We start from the raw sequence: 11,311 nt of genomic DNA, 5'->3' as shown, positions 1-11,311 counted from the left end.
ATGGTCCTGCATAATTTACACCTGTAAATTTGAATGCATGATCATTATTTAAACGACATAAGGGTAATGGTGGGGGAGAAGGATACGAATAAGGCAGTCGTTCAAAGCGTTTACAAATATAGCATTTTTTTATTCAGGTTTTTAATGTGGTTTCGTGTTTTGGTATCCAGAATCGAGTTCGTATTTGATTTAAAGTTTCTTTATTCCCATTGTGCATAACTAAAGAATGGTTGTAATTAATAGATTCGTAAATTCTGGATTTCGACGTAGGAATATTGGATTTTTTGCGTCATATGTAATTGGTGCATTTTGAAGTCGGCCAATGCATCGTATAATTCCATCTATATTTTGCAAGTTTAGGTCTAGCTGGAGTTGCTTAAAATTTTTATCACTAGTTATTGATCTTTGAACGAACTTAATCCAAATCATTAATGCTTTTTTCTATTTCAATTGAATCTAAATTAGATAATTTAAATTGCTTTTTATCTCTTTTAAGCTTTAAATTATTTATAAATTGTAAGACCAATGCTGTAACTCTTAATAAATGCAAATAGTTATTAAATCGATTAATATCTATCATATTTAAGTTAAAATAATTGTCATTTAAAACTAAATTAGTAGTAACTTTTTCAATTTTATCAATTAAATTTCTTAGTTCAAATTTTGGCTAAATCTTGGGATCATTGTAAAGAAGTGTTGGTCCATTGAACCATATTTTATTATCGAATAAGTTTTTTAAGTTTGTGCCTCTAGATACTATGTCTGCAGGGTTATTGTGAGATTCAATATATCTCCAATGCGAAGTGTCAAATGCTTCTCTAATTTTTTTAATTCTCTCTTGGAAAAAAGGCTGTTAACTTTATCAGTATTATTAATCCAATGTAATACTATTGTAGAATCACACCAACAGAATATTTGTTTGAACTTACGAACAGGGTATAATTCTTTTTTAACTGCTGACATCGTTTCAGCTAATAATAATGCTGCCTTTAATTCTAGTCGGGGAATGGAGGTATTTTTAATTTAGGCAATCCTAGACTTAGCAGTTATAAGCGAGCAATCTATATGCTTATCAAAGTGTTTAAAAAGCTTGTACAATCTAAAATGCTTTGCAAGAGTTGGTGTAAAGTTCTATTGGCATGTCTTTTTATTATTATTTGTTTATTATTATATTTTTTTTTTATCTATGTCAAATTATTTATGATTCTATGCCATAGGATTACCGACAATTATTATTTTAATTTTTAATTATTATTGTTTGATGAATTACCTCTAAGTAGCAGTATTATCAGATCCAGATATAATTTTGAAAAAATGACAAAAATTTCTTCCCGGGAAGGAAACACATATATTAGAGATATATCTTATTTAGGACTCCCTCTTTTCCATAATGCTGTACTTGCTTCTGATTGGTTATAAAATTACCAATGATTAAAGAAGTAAAACGAGTTACACGTCTTGGTTCGTTTAATAGCATTATAACACTGTGCAGCATCATACTTGATGTTGGAATTGCAATTTGTTTTTAAAATGTTTATGTTGAATTCACCTGTTAAGTAAATGTTTTTACTTGTGTTAGGTAACATTTTCTACAAACGTTTTTCAAAAATATTAAAACTGCCATTTGGCGGTCTGTAAAGAACGGTTTTGAATGCATAGATCACTTAATAAACTTCGGCAGACAATTATTTTATATTGGTAAAACATTTACTATCTAACACCAAAAACTATATGTGCAAGACAAATGTTTTTCGGTGTTACAAGATTTAAGTCTTTAAACTATTGGTTCTTTCTACCAGCACCTTTCAATTTTAAAGTGAATTTTTTTTTTTTTTAATAGTGTATTAAACGGATTAAATTACAGTTGTTCTAAATCTGCCAAATAATTTTGCAGATCATTTGTCTTTAAACTATTGGTTCTTTCTACCAGCACCTTTCAATTTTTAAGTGAATTTTTTTTTTTAATAGTATATTAAACGGATTACATCACAGTTTTTCTAAATCTGCCAAATAATTTTGCAGATCATTTGTAGAAATTTGGCTGAGTTTACTATCAGCTCTGCCAATCTACACAGCTCGGTCGATTGCACCTAACTCTCACCCCCCTCTCTCTCTCCCCGCATTTCTCGATTTAAGAGAATTTAGCACGTGCAGTATTCGGTACTATTATTTAAAAATACGTTTCTAAAATAATTAATGGAATAAATATGTTAGTACACGGTAGTAAAATGTATTTGTATACGGTACTAAAATTATTAGTACACGGACAACGATGATAAGTGATAGAAAATGTGTTTAAAATAATGATAGAAAAAATCTTTACAACCGATGAAAAATGTGTTTCATAGTTAGTTACAAATAATTAGTTAAAGCAATTCGTTTAAAAAAATTGCTTTAATTATCAATTTAATAATGATGTTTTAATTTAAATTTTTTGAAACTTTTGAACAACACTATAAGCTACTAGAACTTATAGTATAAGCCTTATACTATCAACACAAGTTTAGAAGTTCAAAAATATTTTTAAACAATATCAATAAAATTTAGGCTTTAAATTGAAAAAATTATAATAAAATGATAGTTATTTTTTTTAACTCCATTACTTTATACTAAGGCAACGTAGAAAAAAAAACTATATACCTTGGCCTGTATTAAACATGTCTAATTTAAAACTAAAAAAAAAAAAAACATACAAGCATAAATATTTTTTAATGACAGTTTTTTAACTATTTATTAATAGTAACCTAAGGTTATCTATTAGTTAAGCCTAAGTGTTTCCTAAACCTAAAGGAACAAAATTAAATGCAATAATTGAAGATTAAAAGTATAAAAAAGTCAATTGTTGTGAAGGACTTTTTCTCACAGAATCAATACAAGGTTGCATGATTTAAGGTCTCTTTGTACCTTTTGTTAAAATTTGAAAAAAGCTACAGCATCGAGTATTTGTATTATCTGAAAAAATGGAAAAATTGTTTTATCAAATTTGACTAAAAAATAATTAAAAAAAACAATACTTATAAATTGTTTTATTGTAAAAAAGTTGATTATATTGTAAGAAATTTGTAAGTTAGTTTTGTGGTTTTATGGTAAAACAACAAAACTAACTTAACTCAGTCTTAAGACTAACAGATCGTAAAAGATCTTTTAGTCTTAGAACTGAGTTAAGTTTTATTACCAAAAGAAATTAAGAATTTTACCAAGTATACCTAGAAATTTTTGATATGTGGTTTACTAAGTTAATTGAATTAATACAAAAAACTATGCTTTTTTATATTAATTCAATTAATTAATATATAGGTATAAATATATATATATATATATATATATATATATATATATATATATATATATATATATATATATATATATATATATATATATATAGCATGCACAAATTTATAAATGTTATTGTAATTATTATAATATACATACTTGTATATTTTGTGTGTGTTAATTGTATTGGTCTTTTGCACCAGATTTACCGATAGGCTAACTATGCTGCAGCCTAGGGCCTTAAAATTTTGGGAACCCCAATATGGGTTCAAAAACTGTTTGCTAGGGTTTTCATTCAAAAAAATTTTAAGTGGCCTTGAAAATTGATTCAGCTTTGGGCACCTGAGGGTGTAAGGCCCTGTTTTGCATAAAATACCTTTTTCATATTAGATTGTTGTTTAATTAATATAAATTGTTATATATTTATAAATGATAAAATAGCATAAATATTAGTTTAGTAAATATTTACATTTTTTAAGTTTTCACCAAGAAGCTCATTTAGAAGTTTAGTTTATTGAGTTCTTTATATTTTACTGTAAAAAAGGTATTAATGGAAGTAAATAAATAAATATGTTTATCCACAGGTACTGTGTTTTGCCAGAATAGTGGATAAAACACTTGCTCAGCTGTGCAACAAATTATTATATTAGTAAAAAAAATTTTAATATTAATGTTCAAGAGATTATAATTAACATTTAAGAGTTTTCTGGTGGTTCACCATTCATCATTAAATAAGATTTTAGTTTTTTCTTATAAATAGTTGTGTTTTTATCATTAAATAAGATTTTAGTTTTTTCTTATAAATAGTTGTGTTTTTTTCGTCATGGATGATATTTGGAAGTATATTCCAAAGTTTAGGACCATAGTGGGGTAAAGCTCAATTACCAAAATGATTGATTCTTGAAATGTATTCTTTCTATAATTTTCAGCCAATGCAATTTGTTAAATTCCTGGTTGTTTACATGATTTTCTATTCTAGTTTTAAATACCAGTCTTGCCGCACAATTTTGAACAGACTGTAGTTTTTTTAATAGTGACTTTTCAAATCCAAAGTAGAGGGAGTTGCAATAATCTAGCTGTGCAAATATTAGTGAACATACTATGGTACACAGATCTTTGTGCGATAAGAATTGTTTTATTTTTTCAATATATTGTAGCAGTTTTTAACAATCTTATTTACTTGTGTTTTTAAAGATAATTCATTTTCGAGTCTCACCCCTAAACGTTTTGCTGAGTCAACAAATCTAATGCATTCCTTGTCAATAAAAGTACCTTTAATAATAATATCTTTTTGAATGCTTGGTGGTGCCATAATTAATATTTTTGTTTTCAATTGGTTAATACTTAAGAATGATTTACTCTTCCATTTAGATATGTATTCAAGACATTTTGGTATATCTAGGACTAGTGCATTATATTGATATGAGGGGAGGAATGCTTTTAGAGTTTAATGATCATCTGAGTATCCAAAAGTTTTAACATTGATTATGTTCAGATATTTGTATAGTGGTCTCATATAGATATTAAAGAGTTTTTGACATCTTATGGTGCTCTATATTTTACATTTTGGTTCATGGAATATGAGTTACCAATTTTAACTTTTTGAGTACAGTTAACTATAAATGATTCAAACCACTTGTGAGATGAGTCAATTATACCTATTTCACTGGTTAATAATCCAAGTGTTCTCCTAAACAATTTTTCTGCTTTTCTTCGTTTTTGCCTAAGTTGAATATGTTCTCTGTCAAACCAAGGAGCTGTTTTGACTATTTTTATTCTTTTTATTTTTAAAGGGGCATGTTTCTGCACAATCTCTTTCATTATTTGGTTATATATGGTTATTTTGTCTTTCATATTTTCAGCTGATGATATTTCTGGTTTATTTCTTGATTCTCATTGTGAAAGGACTGTATGTCCACTGTTTTTAAATTCCTGAATGTGATAGTTTGGTATAATTTTTTTTCTATTTTTTGTTCTACTTTAAAATCGATGAGAAAATGATCACTCAAATCTAAGTCTGTTACAGTGAGCATAACGACTGATATTTCATTCTTGCTTGTTAATTACTACATCAAGTATGTGTCCCATTTTATGAGTTGGTTCTTTGACATATTGTGTCAGATTTAGTACATCTAGCATTTCTTTGAAGCTTTTGCTAAATAGTTCTTTAGTATCTAAGTGTATGTTTATATCACCCGCTATAACGTATTTGCAACCTGTTGATACTATCGTTTCAAGTAAAAATCATCATAAATTCATCCAGAAATGTTATGTGAGAGACAAATAGTAGTCTATAAATGCAAATTGAAATTAGTGATCTTTTGGCTAATTCACACTAATAACACACACAAGCATTGTTGCTTTGAGTGAAACAAAATAAATTTACTTTTTATGTGTTTAATCATAACTTATTTGTACTAAGCCATGTTTTAAGTTTTTGCAGCTCAAATTTGGTTTTATTAAAAAGAAGTACATATCATTTGCAAACATTGTACTATTTGAATTTGTAAATATGTTAAGATATGCTTGTTTGAGTAGGAATAGCGAAAGAGTAAAAATTGATTTTTGGGGAAAACCACATTTTATTTGTAATAGCTATGCATTACTATTACTGACTATTATTTAACACCTTTTGTCATTTTGCTATTATTTAAGATCTATAATAAAAGAAAGTTGTAATATTTAAAATTTAAATAATGAATTAAAAAAAAAACTTATACTAATAATAAGCTACTTGGTAAATAGTTTATTAGTTTGCTAAATAATATTGTATTCTGTGTTATTATATAAGCCTACTGAGATGCACTTTAACCTTAAAACTCACGGTTTTTTAGATTCCATTTATACTTTCCATTGTACTTGTGGTGAGGTTTTCAAATCTTTATTTGTTGTGTTGTCTTAATTAAATCTAGAATAATCTGCATATGTAATCACTGTAAGTGTTGATTATAAGTTGTTAATAGCAAGAGGGTCAATGTGATCACTTCTTTGCTTATCCTTGTCTTTTTGAAAATGGAATATTGTGTTTATAATTTATTAAATGCTTAAACACACATTTATGGTTGTATATATATATATATATATATATATATATATATATATATATATATATATATATATATATATATATATATATATATATATATATACATATATATATATATACATATATATATATATATATATATATATATATATATATATATATATATATATATATATGTTGTATATATGTTATATATATATACATATATATGTTATATCTATATATGTTGTATATATAGATATGTGATATATATATTATATATATATATTTATATATATATGAAAATTATATATATATATATATATATATAAATTAGTAAAAAACACTTATCTAACTTTTATCTTCGACTTGAAGTTTCACCATTGCTGGATCATCAGGAGGAGTTCTCTTCCTGATGATCCAGCAACTTGATGAACTCTTCCTGATGAGATGAACTCTTCCTGATGATCCAGCAATGGTGAAACTTCAAGTCGAAGATAAAAGTTAGATAAGTGTTTTTTACTAATTTATTATTGCTCTGTTCTTTAAGAACATTGAGCACTCTATTTGTAAAATACACTAACATAATTTACATATATATATATATATATATATATATATATATATATATATATATATATATATATATATATATATATATATATATATATATATATATACATATATATACATATATATATATATATATATATATATATATATATATATATATATTATATATATACATATATATATATATATATATATATATATATATATATATATATATATATATATATATATATATATATATATATATATATATATATATATATATATATATGAAAATTGAGTAAAATTACAATTTGTTTATAGATATATTATATACAAATATTTTATAATAATATTTTTTCTGTAGTATGACCCAATCTATTATAATTCAAATTGGTCAATGTGGTAACCAAATTGGTTATCGCTTTTGGGATTGTGCTGTTAAAGAATACGATAGTGTAAATAAGTTGTCAAATTGGAATCCATCACTATCAAGTTTTTTTTATAATTCTGAGAAAAAAATTAATCCTTTTAAAACTGCTACATGTTTTAAAAGTTTAAAAGCAAGGGCTGTGTTAATTGACATGGAGGAAGGAGTAGTAAATGACATTATGAAAAGTCCACTGGCTAGTTTGTTTGAGCAAAAACAGATCATTAATGATGTTTCAGGAGCTGGTAATAATTGGGCAGTTGGTTATTTTGACTATGGTAACAAGTATAAAGATCAAATTTCTGAAGTGATCAGAAAATCCGCAGAGCAATGTGATTGTTTACAATGTTTTTTTTGTCTGCATTCAATGGGTGGTGGTACTGGATCAGGTGTTGGGACGTTTGTTTTGCGTCTACTTGAGGAAGAATACCCAGAAGTATTTCGATTTGTCACAGCTGTATATCCTTCAGAGGATGATGATGTTGTAACATCACCATATAATTCATTATTGGCAATGCATCAACTTACTGAAGCAGCTGACTTTGTTATACCCATTGAAAATCAAGCATTGATAAATATTACACAAAATGTTTCTAAATATTCTAGTTCTAAAGTAAAAGTTCAAAAATCAAAATCTGAAAAACCTTTTGACAGTATGAATAATATTGTTGCTAGTTTGTTATTAAACTTAACAAGTTCTTCAAGATTTGAAGGCTCTATGAATGTTGACTTGAATGAAATATCAATGAACTTGGTTCCTTTTCCAAAATTGCATTATATAACAACCAGCATGACTCCAATATTTAGTTCATCTTTAAATTTTCTTCCAAAGCGAAACTTTGATCAAATATTTACTGATGCTTTTTCTAAAGAAAATCAACTGTTGTGTGTTGATCCAAAAAGTTGCCTTTACCTGGCTTGTGCCCTAATAGTAAGAGGAGAAGTGGAGGTGTCAGATATTCGGAAGAACATTGATAGAATAAAACCAAAGTTAAATTTTATATATTGGAATCAGGAAGGTTGGAAAACAGGTTTATGTTCTGTTCCTCCTGTAAATATGAAATCAAGTTTACTCACTTTAGCCAATAATACTTGCATTCATTATACTTGCATGGATTTGCGAAATCGTTTTGTAAAATTATATAAAAGGAAAGCGCATTTACATCACTATACACATGTATCAGGGTTTGAACAAAGTTTATTTGATGAAAGTCTTACTTCAATTGACTTGTTAATTAGTGAATATGAAAAATTAGAAGCAACTTCAAAAATCTCACCGCCATGCTTTGACAGACTAAAAGTTTGCTAATTACATTTATCATATAACTGTATATCTATTATTTTTTGAACTATAAGTAGTTAAGTATCCTGAGTCTATGTGTATGTTTGGTTTAGGAAGGAGTGTTTAAAACTGGTTTAATTTTTTTAAATCTTAATCAAAAAGTACAAATTTTAAACAAACACGCAAATTTCACGGGCTTTTTTAGAATTTATGATAGCATGGTTTTATTTCCTTTGTACCACAAGGATTGTTTTATTTTTTATTATGAAAAAAGTTTAATTATAAATATTTAAATGTTTTTTTCTTCAAATTTTGCTTTGTTTATTTAAAAGCATGTTTATAATGTTTATTTGTTCAATAATTTTTTAGTATTTTAATTACATTATGGATGATTGCTTGTGTCCGTTATGTTCAAACAAACTAAAAGAACCTTATATTCACTGTGAAGAATGTGGCTTAGAGCTGTGTTTAAAAGTTAGTTGTTTTTTTGTTTTGTTTTTGTTTCTGTTTTTATTAGAAAAAGTATCAGTTGATTAATTGATCAATTGATCAAAGTTTTTTTGTTTTTTTTCTGTTTATATAATAAGCTTGTTTTGTTTTTAAAAAAATTCATTTTTATGAAAACATATTTCTATAAAAAATAGCATTTAATTTTTTTCTTTACTTGTGCATGTTTAAATGGAAGTATATTCTTGTAAGAGATCGTCTATAAATTAGTGACGCTAAATTTATTTTCAAAATAGAAGTGGGAGAATTTATTTTATGCAACAATTTTCATTAAAGTTGATGAGCAATTTTAATTTTTTATTTAAACAAAGGCTCTGCGAGGGAAAACTTATTTTTCTTTGTTTGGTAGTTGATGAAATTTAACGTTACATAATTTATGAACGATCCCTTAGGGTGTTTTGAAAATATTTATTTTGTGGTTTGCAATTAAAAGAATAAATATTAAAAAACAAAAATTAGAATAAGAATAATTCTAATTTTTGTTTTTTTGATATTTAAACTTTTGATTTTCATTTTAATTATGGCATTTTATTTTATTAATTAAAATAAAGTGCCATAATTAAAGCGAAAAGAAAATCAATTGGATGAGGTGATGATCAAGCAATCATGTTATCTGTAATCTAAATATCATGTTATCTGTAGTTCTAAAGAATATTTGCCATAGTTGCCACCGTTTAGTATTTTAAAGCACAGTGCAGGCTTGGATAGGAATGGCACGCAATCAAACACTATTGCTGACCACGCAAATGATTTTTTTTATTGACAACTTGACCACAAGTGTTTAGATGTATTGATGATTTTAACATTCCAGAAATGCGCTGAAAAAAAATCGTTAAGCTAAACTTATTAGGAAAAAAAGTTTAAAAAACTATGAAAAAAAAAACAAAAAAACAATTCCTTACGAATAAGAAAATATATGAGTTTTGAAATAAAACTCAAAAAACTAAATTTGAAGTGAAAATTACTATTTGTTACGTTTTTAATTGCACTTGAAATAAATTACTTTAAAACTTATCTTTAAAAGGTTTTAATAAAGTTATTAATATGGTAGATGTTAAAACTTTTTACAAAAAAAAATTGTAAAAAGAAATTAATTTTCAAGAAACAATTAGTTTATATTTGATGCAGGTAAATTGTGATATTTTGATTAGAAGTTATTCATAGACGTAATGAGTTTTTTTATTGCATTTAAATTGTTAAAACATTAAAACAGTTGTGGTCAAATTGTAAAGAAAAAAAATTATAAGCATGTAAAGAAAAAAAATTATAAGAAATGGCATGCAATTGCAGCCTGCAATTGCATGCCATTTCTGTCCAAGCCTGCAGTGCTAAAGTTAATTTGAATAATATTTTTTCAACACTCTTTCATTTATACCCAGACAGTGAAAATTTGGATATTTAACTTGCAAGATATAGGCATTGGTTGAATATAGTAAGTGCTTAGGATAGTAATTCAGGAAAGATTTACATGATATAGACATGTAAACATTGTAGATGATGTACCTTATTTACAAGATATACCATAAATATGTACCAAAGTCTTATTACCACTTATTGGTTAATGGCATAAAACTTGGGGGAAATGCTGTTATTCTAGGGCAATTAGTTGTGATTTATAAAATGGAAATTTATTAATATTGTGCTAATTTATTTCTATAATGTCAATTTTATAATGAGAATCTGACCAGCACTTTTTCGTGCCCTTTCAAAAAGTTACAAAAAAAGGCTTCTGCATGGTTCTTCAAGGGAAATAGTGGTTTTAACTTTGTACCTCTTGCTTAGAACACAAGCACTTAATCTTTACACAACTATCACATAGCTGTAATCCCATTGTTTTAGAATTAAATCTAGTGTAGTGGTTTTTTAAAAATTTAGATATTTTAAATAATTTATTTTCAACAAACATGTAAACATTTGTTGAAAAAAAGAAAGAAAAAAGTTATTAAGTCAATAAGTTGTTCAAACGTTGAAATTACTTTAAATTTTTAAAATAAAGTCGTTTTTTTTTCTCTCAATTATATTGATTATATTGAGTCTAATAAATTAATAATTAAATGTTATTTGAATGATAACATACATAAATAAATGTTTTATTTATCTTTTTTTCTCCATGCAACAGCCTTGTTTGATAAGGTTCGTGTTTTGAAGCGATAGAGTTAAGAGTGGGTTGTAACCACAGATAAAGGAGCCTCCTCGACTGTAGAGGCCTTAATGACCTTAAGGAGGTAAATTAACATAAAAG

General features: G+C 26.0%; 2 protein-coding genes across 2 annotated transcripts in view; both read left to right on the top strand.

The window, feature by feature from the left end:
• Positions 1 to 7,203: 7,203 nt before the first annotated feature.
• Positions 7,204 to 8,589, top strand: LOC105844532 (tubulin epsilon chain). The gene has a single exon (XM_065807330.1). It carries the CDS (start codon positions 7,219 to 7,221, stop codon positions 8,587 to 8,589), a length of 1,371 nt encoding a protein of 456 aa, XP_065663402.1. The 5' UTR covers positions 7,204 to 7,218.
• Positions 8,590 to 8,727: 138 nt separating this feature from the next.
• LOC100198723 (transcriptional adapter 2-alpha) overlaps positions 8,728 to 11,311 on the top strand; it is a 57,373-nt gene continuing 54,789 nt past the window's right edge. The window contains exon 1 of the mRNA XM_065807331.1: positions 8,728 to 9,036. Coding sequence (XP_065663403.1) covers positions 8,947 to 9,036 — 90 coding nt within the window. The 5' untranslated portion in view covers positions 8,728 to 8,946. The remainder of the gene's footprint in view (positions 9,037 to 11,311) is intronic.

Source organism: Hydra vulgaris, chromosome 10, assembly GCF_038396675.1.
Source record: "Hydra vulgaris chromosome 10, alternate assembly HydraT2T_AEP".
Taxonomy (NCBI): Eukaryota; Metazoa; Cnidaria; class Hydrozoa; order Anthoathecata; family Hydridae; genus Hydra; species Hydra vulgaris.
Note: the sequence above shows the minus strand (reverse complement) of the source record. Positions and strands in the feature narration are given on the sequence as shown.

What these genes read in the sequence shown, in the direction of transcription:
- LOC105844532 (XM_065807330.1), top strand. Translation starts at nt 7,219, where the DNA reads ATGACCCAATCTATTATAATTCAAATTGGTCAATGTGGTAACCAAATT.